Consider the following 19759-nt stretch of genomic DNA (forward strand, 5'->3'; position numbering starts at 1 on the left):
CTTCTATTTTTATTGATCTTCTTTTTCTTTCTTTCTTCATCTTCTATTTCTTTCTTCTAGCTCTTCTTTCAAAATATCAAGATCGTTTAAATATCACTTTGATATGATCGTTCTTTTTCTTTGTGTTGTGTTGACTAAGTAAGCGATCGTTTATCATTTTTAACACGGTCATTTAGATTTGAAGCCCTTTCTGCATTATTTAAAAAGAACTACACGATCTTGTGGATATGATCTAAACGATCGCTTACCATAATCAACACGATTGTTTAGCATAATCAACACAATCGTTAAGATTTGAAGTCTTTTTTCCATCGTTTAAAAACAGCTACACGATTGTGTTGATATTATCTAAATAATCGTTTATCATAGTCAACACGAAAAAATTTATTGACAAAATTTATTACACTTTATTTTTCTAAGAAGTGTTAATATTTTGTCAATTTTTCTATTTTTAATAACTTTCCTTTTTAAATTTAAATTTTATGCTTTTTAATGATTAACAATAATTTTTTTAATAATTTAAATTTTTAAAATTACTCGTGTAGTACTTAAATTATTTTTGTTTATGTTTACAAAACATTAAAAACATGTAGTTCATAATAAAAGGGGGTTTTTCTAAAAAAATATAACAAACCAACAAAATATTTATACTGTATAGAACAATTTCGAAAATGGAAAAAGACCATAGGCTCACAATGGAAAGTACCAAAAATTCCCCAGTCAACACGCGAATAATTGGACTCGCACGCGTGATATATTTGGTACATGATCGTCCAATATCTATATGATTTTTTTCAAGATCGTGTACCAAATATAAAAAATATTGATACACGATCTTGAACCAAATAACACTTTAAAAAATAAAATAATATAAGATTTATGATTGATTGGAAACAAAGATTGTGATTTCAGAAAAATATAAAAGAAAAATTGCAAAAGAAGAAGAAGAGAAAAAAGAAGATGGAAAGGAAAAGAAAAATTCCTGAAGGAACAGAAAGAAGATGGAAAGGAAAGACAAACCTGGAATAGTTAAAAGTGTCTTAACTATTAAACTCTAAAATGGTATACCATATTACAAGATAGACCTAAACTTCCCAAATATTTCAAAAGTGTTCTGAATGGGCTTATATTTTACACAAATATAGGGTCCAAATGACCAAATTATCAATGTTTATTATTAATAATATATTAAAAAAATAGAAAAATGAAATAAGGAAAGTGGATCTGGATTAAGATTTGCATTTATTAGATATTCTATGTAAACAAGGTAATGATTAATTCTGTTATGCTAATTTTATAATAAAAATTAACCTTTAATTATTTTTCTTTCAGTGATTTTGTTCAAAAATTTTCCCTCCCAATCTCTCTCTCACTTTCTAATCTCTCCATCACTTTCTAATCTCTCTATCACTTTCCAATCTCTCTCTCCATTCATTCTTTCTTTCGTTTTGCATTATTTTTTATAGACATAGTGGTTGTCCAATGAGATACTACGCATAATAATATATTTCACGTAATTTAATAATTTCTGATATATACTTATTATATTTCATCAAATTTGCATTGATTTTCTTATAATAGAAGTTAATTTGTAAAATTTTACCGTGACTGAAACTGTTTTTGATTTAAATAGATCATTATATACCCCTGTATATTTAACATAATATTAGACAACAATGTATATGTGCATATTTTACATTTTATTTTAATTTTGTAACAAATTTTACATTATGGTGAAAGTACAAATTTATATCAATACAATTAGAAAAAGGTATCAATAATGATATTTTATATATACTGTATAATATATGATATATTATGTGTTTGTTGCTTAAAGATACTCTGTGTGTGATGTTTAATGTTTATGCTTAATGATATTTAATATATACTGTAACATATATGAAATATTATGTGTCTTCTACTTAATTATATATTATGTGTGTGATGTTTAATGTTTATGCTTAATGATATATGATATGATATATACTGTAAATTATATGATATATTTTATGTTGTAAGTTTGCATGGTTCACCATTTATCCTTAAAAGGAATAAATGGTCTAGAGTCCAAAAACTTAAAAAACAAGTTCATTATATATTGTATATTATATTACATAATTTAAGAAAGAAAATTAATAACATGAAACAATTAGTTTGAAGAAGATGACCATCATAATATTCAGCAATTTTGGTCACAAGAAATAATAGAACTATACGTGTTACTGCTTACGTATTATTTTAAATATACAGGTGTATACATAGGTCACAACACATAATTTTTTTAAATATATAGTGGTATATAATAATAATGAAACAAATATGTACTAGAAGGAATAGAAGTATATATCAATATTATCCATATCAATATAACTACCTAACTTGGATAAAAGACTATTATACAAGTCTTAAAAAACATGTGTTCATACATTAATATTTCGAAAACACTATAACTAGTTGTCACAAGTATTGAAAAAACCATCATAATATACTGTTGACGACACATTTAAAAAACAAAAATAGGAAAAGAAATCAGTTTAATGAAACGAATATGCATTGACAACCAATAATATATAACTATATATGTGTTACAACTTATGTATTATTAAAAATATGCAAGTGTATATATCTAATATATCACATAAGAGAATTAGATTATATAGTGGTATATAATAGTATATATTGTTGACGAAACATTTAAGAAACAAAAAAATGAAGAAGAATATTGAAGAACTTTTAGTTTACAAACACTGCATGGGAAAATTAAACATGAAATATATATGGCAAAATTTACATAAATAAAAAGAATAAAGAAATATGAACCAAAAAAAAATTCAGACTTACTGACTATACTTGAAGGAGATGGAAAAGGGAAGAACAAAATCAGAATACCAAACAAAAAAACTAATAGAAGAAAATTGTAATGGTGGATGACGTCAGAAAGTAGGTTTGTGAAAATTTGATATTGAGTTGAAGATGAAATTGAATAAAATGACTTTGTAGAAATTATTAAATATAATATTATTATATTAGCTTCAAATTAATACCATATTAAAAGTAAATCTACAATAAATGATATCCTAATAATAAATGCAAATATAATTGTGGATTATTTATTATAATAATTATGGAAGTTATAAAATAGATAATTAATTTGGTATAATATAATTAAAGTAATATTTATTACATATTTTTTAGAATCAATTATATCTAATATAGATGTGAAGGTTAAAATGGTCATAAAAGAACACGAAATCTTAATCAAGACAATAAATGAAATCTTAGGACATTAGTGAAAAATCGTGTCTAAAGTATGTGATTTTTCTAAATCTTTCGTATTTAAAAAAATGATAGACTTCACATACTTTTTGATTTTATTACATAGATAGTAGGTGTATGTTATACTTTTTGATTTTATTACATAGATAGTAGGTGTATGTTATATTTATGAAAATTAACCTAATAAAAATTACTAATTAGATTATATTTTAAAAATATATATTTCAAGTCAAACCTAAAGGGACTTAAACCCTATATATAAGATGGCACATATTCACCATATCTATAACAAAAAATCATTGGGCCAATGACTTGGTAACAACATTACATCTTATATACAAATGGTGGACCAGCTGTATACTCAGGTTGAGACCTGTCCACGATCTTGTTACCTATTTTTACTAATATTTTTTACTTCGTTCTATTTTTGTCATTTATTTATATTTCTATGTTATTTTTAGAATAAATTTGCTCATGACCTTGTTTTTGTCATTCCTTTAAATAACTATATTATTTTAGAATTGACCAAACAATTTTTTACATTAAAAAAATACATAATTGAATGCTCAAAATCTTAGAGTGCATTTAGATTATCTATGTAAAAAATGTTTTTCAAAAATACATTTTTTTTAACACTTTAAAACGAGTTTAAAATAAAACAGTTACATTTTTTATAGATATTTTTAGAAGTATTTGTATACATAACATTGTTTAAAAACCTTTGCATTTTTTGTTAGATATTTTTACAAGTGTTTATATGCATAACATTGTTTAAAAACCTATTTACTCAAAATTTAGTCTCAAGTGTTTTCTAATTATTTTTCAATCTCATTTCTTAAAAATACATTTTAAAAAGTTACCAAACACCAAATATTTTTTAAATATTTTTTTTTCAAATTTATAAACTTTAAAAGATAATCTAGGAACTTTTTAATTTCATGAACATATTCAAAACAAATATAAAAATCGCATGTATCTATTCATCAAAAGGTTTGTAAATCCCTTATGCTGCTTTTTAATTCTTATGAGTATGGAAAAATAAAACAAGTTCAAAATAAATTGAAAAGTAAACTAAAGTAAACCAAGGTTGGAAATAACAAACTAAACATACATATACACACAAACACATTTATACATTATATGTATGTATGTATACACACTACAATCTCAGAAGAAATAATACATGCCTTCGACACATATTATGTTATTAACAGGTTTTTGGAGTATTTCAATGATAATAAATTGTAAACTTACACAGCAGCAATGACCAACACAGTATTGATCTTGCTAAAACAGTTGACTTGCACAATACAAGTAAATCCCAACAAATCTAGTCTAACTTTTATCGATATGTATATAAGTATACCTCTCTAGTTTCCTTCCATATTTACAATCAAATTTTACAATTACTATCATTTCAAGAGGCAGTTCCTTTAGATTGTTGAATGTCCAATTCATGCTCTGCTATCATTATACAAGAATCAGCTTCAAGAGGTGAGGCTGAGCTCTTGTTTTTGCCTAATATTTCTTTTGGTGAGTTTAGTGCATCTGCTGTACATTGTATATCTGGCACAATCCCCACTTGATCAATCTCGTGACGTGCTGGTGATAAGTACTTCGCGACCGTGATAAATAAAGCTGAACCATCATGAAGCTCTGTGACACTCTGAAACAAGAACACAACACTCTGAGTTATGCATCATATAGAGACGGGATATCGACTAGATGTGCAAAAGACGGGGGTTTTAAGATTTAAAAACATCCTTTCTAACCAACGGTAAGATCTTTTCTTGAACATGTTTTGATAGTTTGTTCAACCAGTGACTTGTTTGGGATGACTTCTCAGGTGCTTAGAACACCCTTCTTGGGCATTAAAAACATTTTTTGAAAAACTAGAAAAGTCAGTTCAAGCATATTCCTACTCTTCGAACATTAGCTGAAAAACTCTGAACATGGTCACTTGTCTTGCAGACTTGTGCAACAGAATGCTTTGAAATGACACATTGTTCTGTACAGAATAAGAATACCTGGATTTTTCCTTTCCCAAATGTCTTATGTCCAACGAGAGTAGCCCGACCATTGTCGTGGAGTGCTCCTGCTAAAATCTCACTTGCACTAGCACTACCCTCATTGACCTTTAATTAAGGATATGCATAAAGTATGAAATATACTCGACACATAACAAGAACATAAAGAACATTGGTAACTAGATGGCTTTCACAAAGGTAACCAGAGGTTCTTTTCCTTCCTACCTTTTAATTTATATTCCAATATTTATTCATTTTGTTGAGAAAATGTATGTTATGTATTACTTTTTTTTCTTTTCCTTTCTTTCTTTATTATAACATGTTTCATCTAGCTGACGATTTCAATATTAGAGTATGACAGAAGTCGTTAGCTAATGCATGCACAAATAATCAGCTAAATACTAAGGAATAACATAACTGATCAATGAGAAACATTAACAGTAATCAGGAAGGACATCATAGAACAAATTGATCTTGAAATAGTCCTTTACGTCTGTATTGGCCAGTCTTGGTAAATACGATGAATTGCACAACCAATAATCCTGAAGTTCCTTAAGTGAGAGTGTGAGCTTGGATTACGAATGAAAAAGGAAAAACCAATTTGTACGGAACTTAGTGATGACGTCTCACATTTTGAAGCAGCACCAATTCTTTCACTTGGTTAGAACTCTGAAAGTCATCCAGAGAACAATCCTCTTTTGTCCCTTCCAAGGTACCTTAGCTACTAATACATCAAGTAATTAAATCTAGAAAATTATACGTAGATGTAACAAAAGAAAAGAAGTTCGTCAATTTTCATTTTATATATTTTTCTACTCATTTTGATAAGGAAAATTATTGTAAATGACAAAATTGCTGAAAATATTTACAAATATAGCAAATTGTCCCTTTTAATTATTATTACTCGTCCTAACGACCTTACTTGAACATGACATGTTCTATCGGGTACACATTTGTGTCCTTGAGTTCAAAATTATTACTACTCTCCCTATTTATTCAATTTTTTTAAAAAGTTGTTCATCATCTCTTTGTCACTCTATTTTGATTTTTATTCTTTGTTTTTCAATGAAGTTTTTTCTTTCATATTTAATTTAAAATTTTATTTTATTGATAACATTTGTTAACGAAAGAGTTACGGATAAAAGAGTTAACGATTATCCTTATGTGATTATTTCATATGTTATTTTATACTATTAGTTTCTTCTACTTGAGTCATTTTTCATATATGTATATTATTCTTCGTTTTAAAATTTAGCATTCAATGCAGTATTCAAATTCAAATTCATTTCTTTTTATTTATCCTATCTTCACTTCAATGTCGTTTCTTAATATATTTCAGTCACATTTGGCTTGTAATTTTGTATACATATGTTTACCGAAGTAGTTTATGTCTTAAATAAACTTGTTATGATGTTTCACAATAAAAATTACACTAATTTTACTAATTTTCGTTATATTTGTGATTTTTCCGAAATATTTGTTGATATAGTCATTAATATGAGTTACTAATATTAAAAATGTCATCGATATTTTCATCCTTAGGTTGGATTGTCCATTTGAACTTTACCATTTCTAATAAGCATCTATTACTTCCAATTTATGTTCGTGAACCGACATCTCTTAATAAATAGCCTAGGTCTCAGATTCCTTTGGTCATCCTTATGAATGAATTACTAGGATTTATTCTCTATGCTTGTTATTATTTACATTTGCCCTTGACCACTAGTCTAGCCCAAGATGGATTACCCTCAAAGCATGATCAAATTACGAGAGTTCCCCAAAGTTGATAAGTTTTTATTTCCAAGCGTTTGTCGAATTTCCAAAACCACTCATACTGAATGCATGCTCTTTTTTCTTTCCAAAAAAATCCACACTTAATCTTTCCAAATGAGCTAAGTCATATCTAAATTTCTTTCAATAACAAACAACTTCTCATTGATTTAACAAAAAGAATACATGCTTAAGGGAAACAACTCCTGAGAAAACAAATAAAGAAAGAGAAAAAATCAAGAAACTAGAGGCATATGCAAACAAATAGAGCTGAGCCTTGACAAAAGTAAATCTATAAATGGTTCATGCATTATTTTTTCCCTTTTCTATTGTATCTTAACATATAATGATACGGATTTGGGCTTTAAATTAGGGTCTAGACCATTTTCTCGTTAAAACAGTTTTTCGAGTGTGTGTAGGAAGTGTCCCACGTGTTTGAAGCTAAAAATAAATAACTAAAAATAGAACATGAAAATTTAAGTGTCTGACATGGGTTAAAAATAGACCGATAGACTCTCACCTATAATTTTATTTATCAAGAACTAGGGAAAGAAGATCTTTCCCAATACTCGAAAGAGAGTCTAAGTACAAAATACTAGACAAAAGATAATTCCCCCAGCAACACAAGTATTTAAAGAAGAAGTAAGCAACTAAACCATCTAACAAACTTCCTGGCCCACATAACTAACAGAATTCCTAAGAGCCCACAGCACATGTTTTCTCCCTTAATTACTCGTCCTACACCTTCGAGTATATACTTTCAAGCTCGGGGTACTATCATAGGCACCCTACCTAAAAAGCGTGTCTGTGTTTCTGAGCTAACTCCAATCCTATCTATTATGTAACCTGTCACCCATACCGGAGGCCTTTCATTCCGATCAGATTATGGATATTTTTAGGGCCAGACTACCTCTGACCCTTCAACACTAATTCAGTTTGCCAAGAAGACATTGTTCCTCGAACGTTCTGCTTATTCTCCTTGCATAAGTGATTTATCAACAGACTACTCAGACTTAATGTAAAAGGGATCTAAGAATCAGAATCATTAATCATGTACACATACACATATCTGCACTCAGATATTTAAAGACACATAATGAGGTATATACTTCCAGTGCAGGAGAAAAGCAAGGTAATTTATTAATCATTATTCTGGCCCCTCCTTTTTACTTCTATATGATTAATTATTTGATCAGTATGTGACTTAAGTTGAAAAGGAAAGAAAAGAAAGACTTACAAGTACAACAAGTGGATCATGTGTTATAGCGTGACCATCAATCATATTAATGGGTGACATATTCCCATCTCGATCGATTGTATTTACTAGAGTTTCATTCCCATCGAGCCATATTTGGGCAACTTCAAGCCCAGCTTTTACAAGCCCTCCCTGAAACATATAGCTTTAATCAATTAGTGAAATTGAAGGTCAGGTTGGGCTTTAACTTGAAAGAAATTAATCACTTTCAGACAACTTAGAGGATTACTGGGTTGTTCCGCAAGTCAAGAATGTATGACTGCACACCCTGGCTTTCCATTTCATGAATTGTGCTTTCCATGTCAGAGGCTGCAGTCTGTCAATATTAGACAAAAGGAACTTACATACACAAGCATGCCTTCAAAAGTCACAATCCTTAAATACTATAACCAGTTAAGATTTTTTGACTGACAAGTTATTTAGGACTATGGAAAGATGTTGGTCCACATTTACCTGAGAGAAGGCTAATAATTTAACATAGCCAGTCTTGGACAATTGGCCATCTTGTGTTCTATGTGGAATAATCGCACTGGATACTGGAGAGAGTTTAATGTATTCTCTTGGAATTTTGACCTTCAAGATATGTGAGACATTTCAAGCAGAAACTATATAAAGAAGAAGACGGAAGAATAAGATATGCTTTTGCCTAATGCGATTACACATTCCACAGTAAACCAACATTGGGTGGTTAAGTACCTCTCTGATGCTGGAGTTGCTCACATCTCTAACCTGAAAAAAAGTGCTCAATGAATAAGTAATGCTATAAGAATTTGTTATTATTGTTTGTAAAAAGTACAAAAGCGAATACGTGTTAAGACTTCATAGAGAAGAACAATCTTTAAAGTAAAAAAGTGGTTTTAAGATACTATTTGTTATAAATTCGAAGGTCATGCTTTGAGGAGGGTACTCAATTGTTTACAGAATTTAGGCTCGAGTGAACTCAGAGATGGAGTGTCCAAGTATATTGAAACTACTTTGGAGTCTTTAAATATTTTGAATATAATTCCAGTCTAATTAATATGAGTATATACTAGTTCTGCCATTTCAATTGTATTACCCATTCAATCACAATTTGGTACTTACATCATGAACTTTCACAGTGACTATTGTTCCCACACGCCCTCGTAGCTTTTGTGCCACTGTTTCACTATCAACACCATCCAGTCTTTCCCCTAAACATCACAGATAGTAAAGTTTAGTTGAACTATACCAAATTAGATGGAAAATGAATTTTTCTGCAAACGAGTTAAGTTCAAGATGAACTATTACAGTAAAATGTAAGCTATATTAGCTGAAGTTAAATACTTCATGAATGTCGAAAGAGATTGATTATACCTTGACTTCATATTCAACTTGAATCTTCCGTTTAAACCTTCTTTTGCAGACCATTGAACCACAAAAGAGTTTTTCATTGAAAGTAATACTAAAGCAAGGGAAGTTAAATAGCTATAGAAAACTATTTTTGTTAAAGATGAAGAAGCCTGAACAAGAATTAGTTATATGGATGTACGAAAGTACATGCATCTCAATTTCACGAAATATGTTACATCTTTGAGGAGTAGATTGAAGGCTAGATGTGAACAGATTTTCTATTGAAGAACAATAATCTATTGTAACATTTGGTGTGTTTACGCATTAATAAGTGATTTCCTTCAACAAGCTCCATGAGGCAACGAGTGCACAGCGATATCTTGAGAAATATGCAAGAGTGAAAACTTCATCCTTAGACCTAACGAAGAGCTCAAAGCAAAAGAAAATAATAATAATAATATTGAAAGTAGAGACAAAGAACACACAAATTTACGTAGAAATCCGAGTATCGGGAGAAAATCTAATAAATTTTACAATATGTACAATGACAAATAATAAATAGAATACACAAGGGAATAAAAAAGGAAAAGATTTAGGAATTAGGGTAAATATTTCCATAATCTTTCCATAGATACCCTAAGGGCGAAGCCCACTAATTTGAACAATAAAATTAAAGGAAGAATAATTACCATTAATTTCAACCAGCTCATCTCCTTCGTGTATGCCAGCACGTGCAGCGGGGCTACCATCTATGATGGATAAAACAATCTGCAATGTCAATGAATAAAAGAAAGAACCAAAAAAGAAGAGGGAAAATGTTTAGTATGTTGGATGTATTGCACGCAAGACGCAATGACAAATACATACCTTCACTTATTTATAATTATTATTATTATTTGAGAAAGAGAGGTTTAATGCGATTGAGATGAGTTATATGATACTAGAGTTTCAAATTTAGTGTCTTAGTTAAGCTATAATTACATACCTATAAAGAATTTTTAACCTTTTCCAAACCGCATAGTAAAAACTTAGATTTAAAGAAATGTTACCAACCAAGTGGCCAGTTATTGGTTCGACATTTATGAAGAGGCCTACTCCCTGCAAGTTGCCATCGTTGCCAATCCTGAAGCTTTGATATTCCTGCAATAGAAAATGTCAGATAAATGGGAAAGTTCTTTCAAATACAAAGCCAGCCAAGAAACTTTTCCAGCTCAAACTAGCATATTCAACTTGTTGTAAAATCAAAACGTAAGCAGATTATTTATCAACGTTTAACATGACATCTATAGCAAATACCTTTGGGCTTATAATCCGTGTAAAAGGATCACCAAGCGTAGACAGCATTGCACTGACTTTCCTATATGCTGCATCTCCCGACTTCAAGGGAAACATTTCCACCATTGTTTGCTGCAACTTTAAGTCCCAATCTGCAAACGAGGAACAATATTGTGTATGATTTAGTTTATTTAACGAAGATGAGAACTTCAATAATATGGATCAAGAAGAGAGAGAGAGAGAGAGAGAGAGAGAGAGAGAGAGAGAGAGAGAGGAGAAAATGAAGAACTTTACCATTAGATAAAAGAAAAAGCCATGATACGAACCCAATTAAATCTATTTTTGGACCATTTCATGCTTTGTTGTTCTCATCATTTATTTTCTTTCCATGAAACTTAGCAAGCAAACATGATATTTGAATATGATTATGTGTCAGATACCTTGATGATTAAAAGTAGGATCAACGAATGTTTCTCTGATCAATCCCCAAGCCTCAATCAGAGTCCTTTGAACCGTATTCACCTGACAAAGAAAAACCATTTAACAGCTTTGGTCACAAAAGGGAAAAATCAAAAGAAAGTTGCAAAACACCAAATCTTCGCACTTGCAGAAAAGCAATTCTTAGAGAAAGAGAAGCACGGACGGTTTGCCTGTTGTTGCGTACAAAAGGACAATCTCTCATTTAGGAAACAGGCAGTGAAAGAAAACCTCAAACTCCTTCCAATATCAACAGAAATTTATAAACAGCTAAATAATAAGTGTGGTCTCAAAACTTTCTTGGTTGTGTTTACTCAGTCTCCATATTTTAAGAAGTTTCTAAAGAATCATAAACTTCCAAAAGCTATGTCTATAAGTACCTCTACCTTTAAAAGATTTCTATTAGGTTCCTCCACTTTCAAAGTTTCAATTTTTTATCTTGTGAATGCAATTAATTGTTCGATCAACAATAACCTAGGAACGTGAGATGAAACTAATTACTAACTTTAAAGACCATACAGTGGACTTATTTTGGATACAGTCCTTAAACAATCAGTGCAAGCAATAATCTAATATTGTCAAAAATTGGAAGTCCAGTGATTAGTAGAAACTTTTAAGTAATGAAATAACATCGATACAATAGTAAAAGTCTTAGACTTGTAGTATTATTTAACAGTAAGAAGGTTTGTAAACAGAGATAATGAAATCCGTTTCTAAATTATGAACAGTTACAAACTCCAATTTCACTTGACCAATGAATCACCCAAAACATAACAATCCATGATAGCTTAGCTTGACCACGAATGGAGTTAGTGAGTTCCACACCACAATATGGTTCAAAATAGACAAATAAAGTAACAAGAAAAACAAGCAAAAAGAAACATAAACAAAGTTCACCTCAGGAGCACGTGAAACAGGGAATGCAACCGTGAGAGATTCAGCAAGAGCAGGGGAACCACAGCAAACGGAGCTTAAAGCAGCGGCAGTAGCAGCAAACCCCATAACACATTTCCCAAAAGACCCAATAAGACTTTGCCGGGCAGATTCACTTTCAGACTCGCTGGCGGCGGCGAGCACCTTCCATTTTCGCCTTCCACGGTGGCTAGAGTTCAACAACCGGCAAAAACGGATAGAAGACGAAATGGGTGTGGGAAGATCTGTTGAAGATGGAGAGAAAAGAGGCAGTTTGAAGTCGAGGGTCGGAAGAAGAGCCTCCATTGTTTGTGGGGTTGGATGTGAAGATGGAGAAAAACGTTATAAAGAAGAAGAAACGTTGGGGGTTTGTTGGGATTCCAACGGTGAGAACCCATAGGGACCCATATGGGAATCTTGTGGCAAAATTCTTGTGGCTGTGACGATCACTACGTTGCGTGAGAGAGTGAGCAGCGTCCTGGCGTCATTTCGTGGCGCCACTCATTTGGCTCCAAAAGATTTGATTTTTTTTTTCGAGTGTTGTGTCGTTTGTGTGCGAGTAAGCTAGCCGTCGTGAAGAAGTCGAAATGGAATTTGCTTATAATGGGAAATTGGCTTTAACACTTTTTTTTTTTTTTTTTTTTGAAGTAGACTTTAACACTATTATGAGAGATCAATACTGAGACTCTTTGAACTTCGAAATGTGTAAAAAAGAATTAGAATATGATGAAAATCAAGGGAAATTGTTTCTAAAATAAATGTGGATATGGAAATTTTGAAACAATTGTGGAAAAAATGATTCAATTATTAAATAAAATTTTAATTAAAAGTTATTTTTATTAAGGAAATTTTTATAAAATATAACCAACAACCAAAATATTTACTGCGCATGTAACAAATTGAGAGGCATGAAGGCCCCATTTTAAAAATATTATAGGTTTATCTTTTTTTTTCCTCGTCTTTGTTGTGCTATTTTCTTTTTTTCTATCGTCTTTCTTTTCTTTTTTTTTTAAATTGTTATTTGGTTCAAGATTGTGCACCAAATTTAAACGATCATGCATCAAAAATAGTCAAATATAAACGATCGTATATAATAAATAAACGATCGTGTAGCTAAATCTTGAAAAATAATCGTTTAGCCAAATCTAAACGATCGTGTACAAAGAATCTAAACGAACATGTAAAAAGAATCTTGAAAAAAGTCGTTTAGATTAGGCTACTTAAATCTAAACGATCAAATGTAAGCAATCATATACCAAATATAAACACAAAAAATAAGATTAAATTTAAACGATCGTGTAACCAAATTAAACGATCGTGTACAAAGAATCTCGAAAAAAAATCGTTTAGAATCGTGTACAAAAAATCTTGAAAAAAAAATCATTTAAACTACCCAAAACTAAACGATCGTATACCAAACAATAGCAAAATTTAAACGATTATCTACCAAATATATCACACGCGTTGTTGATGGGACATTTTGTTGTATTTGTCATTGTGGGCTTATGGGCTTTTTTCATTTTCAAAATTGTTCAATAGAATATAATATTTTGCCGCTTCATTATATTTTTTAAAAGATCCTTTTTATAATATTTTTTAGATTTTTTTAGTCTATAGGTAAAAATAGCAAAAAAAATTATGATAATAGTGCCCATGTCACTACATTTTCTAAATTGCAAAAATAGAAAAGTTAAAAGCGGCTAGTCCTCTGATAGCTCTCCGATATATGATCTAATTATTTGTCATATCTTTTATATTTACAAACATTTATCGTAGTATATGAAGCAAGGGTCGAACCCAAGGAGTTTGATGTATAGCTACTTTCTTGAAATCAAAATGATGGAGAATTTGTTAATAGATAAGAAGAATTATAAAAAATGGTGAACAAGAATTAAAAGAAAATTTCAAGGCAATTTCATTCAACTCAACAAATCCAAATTTAAACTTCTCAAGGAGATAAAAAAGAGGCAACTGCTATCGTAGAGCAAGAAAATAAACAAAGGAGATTTGATATTTAAATTGATTCTTGGTCGATTGTTTGGAAATTTGACTTGCTTAAATTCTCAAACAAATTTTCAAAATTCAAGACCTTAACTAACGAGAAATGAACAAATTATGCATTGTGGAACTTGCTTCTTTTAAACACATGATTGTTCACAAAATTAATAGGAGGTTGATTTTTTTTTTTTTTTTAAGAACATGAATTGGAAAAGATTGACAATCACCAAACTTTGGCTTCATATTTTGACAAACAATTGTATACTGCATACTTGAAATGGATGGTAATTTGAATTTAATCGATCAAAGTTTGGCCAACAAAATGATGGGACCAAATAATCTCAAATCAATTTTATTTTTCAAGAATCAACATGAGAATTGCAACAAGATTTAATGAAAGAAATTGAACAACATTTCAACATTAATTTCTCAAAGAATTGTATATTACATGCAAAGAAGCATATTCAAGAATCAATTTCAATCAATTAATTTGAGAACAAAGATACAGAAAATTAAACTGGGATTCTTGAGAGAAATCAAAGTAACATTACATGAATTCTTGAAAAGAAATTTAAAAAAAAAAAACCTCAAAACGTTGTTATATGTCTCAGAACAAGTCTGGTATAGACTAAGACATGTTAAACATTTCATGCTGTGAAATCATAATCTCAAACTCAATAGCATATTTATAAATCATACTTGCATTCAGAAATTCACAAGTTCTAAATAGGGTTTGCTAAAACATTATCACTACTACAAAAATAACATTACTTGACACTTATAATTTAAAAATACTTAATGTTTCTAATAAAAAAATGTCAAGTAAAAAAAAAAGTCAAGAATAACAAAAAAAAAAAAAGTGAAAAAATGCATAATTTTTCAAAAAACATTTCATTACTTGATAGGTTAAAAGCGTCAAGTCTAATTTTATTTTCTTGGTAGTTTTTATTAGAAATGTCAAGTCTAGTTTTAAATGTCAAGAATTAAAAGCGTCAATAAGTTTCTAATAAAAAAATGTTAAGTAAAATTAAAAGTGTCAAGTTTAGTTTAAAATGTCAAGAATTACCTATTTCTAAAAAAATCCTATTTTTTCTAAAAATCTTTTCCCTCTTTTTTTCCCAAATTTTCTTTCCATTCTCTCTTTGTATCTACAATTTGTTCCTTCCTCTTCCCTTCTCCACAAAATTTCAAATTCGTATTCTCTCAACTATAGGCCCTAGCTCCCACCGTTGCACATTGACGACTCTAGCTCCGGCCCCTTATCAAGTCCCACTCGAAATGTCACTTCATACGACCAAATGGAGGCGTTCCCCCTAGACATTCAACACAAAACTCCCTTGAGATAAAAAGCTAAACATCTAGTAAGAGGAAATAAATGAAACCATAAATTTAAATGCCGAAATTGAACTTGAGTGAACCGAGAAAGCTTCATTGATAAACAATTCATGAGAGTACATTTGATTTTTAGTACACAAGTCTTTCAGAAGAACTAAGTACAGACTCAAACAATGACTCGACTCTTCTCACCTAAGTTTTACATGTTATGCGAGGTAACAGTGACCACTACCAAAATGATGCAATTACAGGGGAACAACAAGCGATCAAGGCTGCAAATTCAACGTAGGATGTCCTTCACTACTTGGCAGGGATAAAACAAGACATTTAAAGGTTAGACAAAAACGTCTCATGAGTGGGATCCTTTCTTAAAACCTTTGATTCATCATGTTTGTCTTAACACATCAAATTCATTTCGCCACATTAGGTGGTAAGAATAATGCAGAACAATGTTAATAAGGCATAAAATCAATTTAGGCGATTCTCACTATCTCAATCATCTATTTTCATAAATCATATAAAATCTTTCCTTTTTAAAGCATTCATTATAATTCATATAGAAATCGTTTCTTTTCAATTCTTTCACCATAATTCATATCGCAGTGTATGCTTCTTGTATACAACGTAAGCATCTCGCATAATCATTATGCATATTTAATTACATCTTTATACCCTTGGCTCAAGCGTTTACAACAATCTTTTGCTAGGTTACAGCTTATGCGGAGTAATCTTAACACCTTTAGCAAGTTCCATCAATTTCACTACACATGACACATCTTCAAATACCATACTACACAGTAAACAAAGGGCATCCCTATATCAAATCACACAGTAAGTATGAGGCGATATACTCGAGATCACACAGCATAAAAATCACATTCTATTCCAGATTACACAAGTATGAGGCATTCTCATCGTATAAGGTACAAATGATCATCTCATTCCAACTTAATCAATTCTCATGCATTCTCCAACATACATTATTTTCTCATATCATTCTAGTTCACGAGAAGTACAATTCATTCGTAATTCATATGCATTTTAAGAGTTTGAGAGCATAAGATAAATCATATGGTTCATAGTCCAATAAAATATATTTAAAGATTTAACACATTTTAGATATTCTTTTCATTTTGGAAAATTTTATAAGAAGAACCACTCACACTCAATAATCAGCTAGCTTCTTCACCTAGCTCCTAATCCAAAAACTTTCCTTGCAAGCTCTTATCGGTATTCAAGCTTTTGGGAATTCTTGAGAGTTTTGGAAATTTTCTCAATTCTTTCTTAACTTAATACAAGGTAAAAGTAGCTCCAAAATGGTTAGGCTTTATCCATTTATAAGCTTTCCCGTTGACGTTTTCCATGTAGAAATGATGACTTATGCTGGTGGCGTAGATGGACCAATCACAGGATGCCACTTGTTTCTGCCAAATCCTTATCTTGGATTAGGATTGGGCATCAATGTGAAATCAATCATTGACCTACTGACACAAGGGCTACACTATTTCTTCCAGGTGAAGTAAGCTTAACGTCTAACATTTTGTTGTGTTTATCGCACTTACTGTTCCTTCTACATTAATCTCAACGCATAGGGCAAAACGCGATCGGTGTCTTACACCTTCCACTATCGCAAGTGATGGAAAACGAGACATGTACAACAGAATTAGTGATAAATTTTACTCCAATTACATCTAAATTAATTTAGAAACTAACATGCTTTAACTATCCTAATTAAAACAAAATTAGGGTTAAATGAAAACTTTCTTTCATAGCTTCCCATTCCTCGTAATCTCCTCACAAACTTGAACCGAAAACCACTACTATAATGGAAATCGATATATGCACAACGAAATAAGAATCAAAATTCTACTTTAGATGCATCTAAACTAATTTAGAAGTTAACATGCTTACAAGCCCTAATTAATATAAATTAGGGTTAAGAGAAATATATACCTTTATACTTTCCCTATTCCTCGAAATCTCCTCACAAACACGATCTTGGACCTTCACTAGAGTTGACTTGATATTCTCTAGATTAAAATCGGGTGGTGGGACCCGATAAATGAAGGAATATTGAGAGAGGGATGGAAATTTGAGGATGGAATTAGGGTTGAGAAAGAGAGAATGTTAAGAAATTTTTAAAACTTGTAAATTCTAAAATTTTAATGAAATTTTAAAAGTCTTTAACAATTGAAAAGGAATCTATTTATAACCTAATTACATGTAAAAATGCATGTAATTAGTTTATAAAAACTCAACACCTATTATTTCACTAACAATTAGTGGAATTACTCGTCATTCCAATTTCTTTTAGTGGGCTTGGTGTCATCACCATGAGCTTCCACTTACTCTGCTAAGAGTTAGTGGAATTATCCAACAAAATGTTGGATTTTCTAGTCAAGGGGTAAAATGGTCATTTGACCATTCTAGTCAAAGTCAAAAGTCAAAAGTCAACATTTTGACTTTTTACCATTTTATTCATCTTGACTAATTTCGACCTTTTGAACATAAATCTGCATTTATTTTTTTAAACTTCAAATAACATTTGAATATAAAGCTGGTTAAAGTTTGACTTTTCAAAGTAAAAAGTCAACATTTTGATTTTTTACCATTTTGTCCATCTTGACTAATTTCGACCTCTCGAGCATGAATTTGCATTCATTTTCTTAAAATTTAAATTACATTTAAATATCAAGCTGGTCAAAGTTTATCTTTTGAAAGTCAAAAGTCAACATTTTGACTTTTTACAATTTTGACCATTTCCATCAATTCTGAGCTTTCGAATATGAATCCCTATTCATATTTTTAATAATTAAATCACATTTAAACATAAAGCTCTATCTCAAAAAATATATTTGTCGATTTTTCTCTTTTTACCTAATTCAAATAATTCGAATTATTTCATCATATTGTTCTAAGTTAATTCCATATTAGCTAGTAAGGGAACCTAATGGACCTACAGATCATGGGCTCCAACGATATGAGATTGATTGGCTAAACTCTTTTAAACAGAGCTAATCCACATTCGTTAACTAACAGGTCATTTCACTAAAGTCTTGTAGTTGCACTCTCTTCACTATATATATATTTTTGTCAATCTGATATAACCATGATTAGTAAGTTAATCTTTCACAAGTTGTTTGTAATCTCAATAAACCCTATACCGTTTTACCCTCGAGATTACATATTATTCCTTAAGTCCCACTGATCCACTATTGAACAATTAATTTAAGATCCAACCTATAAATCAAATCCTCTCTAGCCAATGAGAGGGTAGGGCTCATTGTTCAAGACTTGAATTCAGTCCTTAAGGGAACAACTTATCTACTAACCCTAAAGCTGGTAGAAGTGAATTCTGTCTTGTACCCTATGTCCCTAGCCATCCACCCAGTCTTACCCTTGAACTGGAAGGCTTGTTGTACAAGTGCTGTTGAATTGCCCTCACCTATGCAGATCTAAGGATAATACCGTTTAAACATAAGTTTATAGTTAGTTCAGGATTAAGATTAAGTTACCTAGGTCATCAAAAAATCGAAATAGTCAATTTTATATAAACAACGGTGTTATAACTTAAAAGTGACTAGTTCATGGTTTCAATCTTATGTAAACTCTTTACATAGGATGCCCCTACTCTCATGTCTCTACATGAACGATTTCGGATCACATCATTTGTATTAACTACAAAGCGGACGCATCCACAGTGTCTCCCGAATAAGGCGCCCAACCTTATTCATACACTATAGACTGTTTGGGCTATATACTCGAACTTGATCCACGTTTAAGTCTCTATATAAAGTTCAAGTCTACACTAGATAGCCTCGGGACCTTAATTTATTGGATTCAAGATTATAGTATTCTTTTTCACAAATAAGTCCTCAATAACCACTTTATTAAATAAAATATAATTTAAACTACAAATTACGAGTTTTAGGATATAAATTCCAACATACAAGTCTTTACCCACTATTCTTAGGACTTAGAATCAGTTGTGAGACTCGTTAAGTGAAGGAAAAAGGGAGAGCAAGATCAAAATTTGAAGGAGGGACTTAGAGTTGAAATTTTGGAAGAGAGAAAAACTTTTAATAATTTTGTAAAACAAAATTATAAAAAATTTGCAAAAGTT

General features: G+C 30.7%; 1 protein-coding gene across 4 annotated transcripts; it reads right to left on the bottom strand.

Annotated features, from left to right (window-relative positions):
* Nucleotides 1-4443: 4443 nt before the first annotated feature.
* On the bottom strand, nt 4444-12859 carry LOC103486149 (carboxyl-terminal-processing peptidase 3, chloroplastic). 4 transcript variants are annotated; one of them, XM_008444009.3, is made up of 12 exons: nt 12289-12859; nt 11355-11436; nt 10936-11066; nt 10693-10779; nt 10329-10407; nt 9412-9500; nt 9025-9057; nt 8782-8901; nt 8558-8644; nt 8311-8460; nt 5304-5411; nt 4444-4942 (listed from the first exon to the last, which is right to left on the bottom strand). In XM_008444009.3, exons 1-12 carry the CDS (start codon nt 12607-12609, stop codon nt 4694-4696), a joined length of 1536 nt encoding a protein of 511 aa, XP_008442231.1. In that variant the 5' UTR covers nt 12610-12859; the 3' UTR covers nt 4444-4693. The 4 variants fall into 4 exon arrangements, with proteins under 4 accessions (XP_008442231.1, XP_008442232.1, XP_050945217.1 ...); XM_008444010.3 differs by lacking the exon at nt 5304-5411 and having other exon boundaries at nt 12289-12769; XM_051089260.1 differs by lacking the exons at nt 4444-4942; nt 5304-5411 and adding an exon at nt 7568-8048 and having other exon boundaries at nt 12289-12769.
* Nucleotides 12860-19759: the final 6900 nt, after the last annotated feature.

This window comes from Cucumis melo, chromosome 8 (genome assembly GCF_025177605.1).
Source record: "Cucumis melo cultivar AY chromosome 8, USDA_Cmelo_AY_1.0, whole genome shotgun sequence".
In the NCBI taxonomy this organism is placed as follows: Eukaryota; Viridiplantae; Streptophyta; class Magnoliopsida; order Cucurbitales; family Cucurbitaceae; genus Cucumis; species Cucumis melo.

Excerpts from the sequence above, each read along its gene's own strand:
- LOC103486149 (XM_008444009.3), bottom strand. The coding sequence starts at position 12,609 with ATGGAGGCTCTTCTTCCGACCCTCGACTTCAAACTGCCTCTTTTCTCT. Across the intron at positions 5,412-8,310 it reads ATGATCCACTTGTTGTACTT|GTCAATGAGGGTAGTGCTAG; the intron begins GTAAGTCTTTCT and ends CCTTAATTAAAG. Across the intron at positions 4,943-5,303 it reads TTGGGAAAGGAAAAATCCAG|AGTGTCACAGAGCTTCATGA; the intron begins GTATTCTTATTC and ends TTCTTGTTTCAG.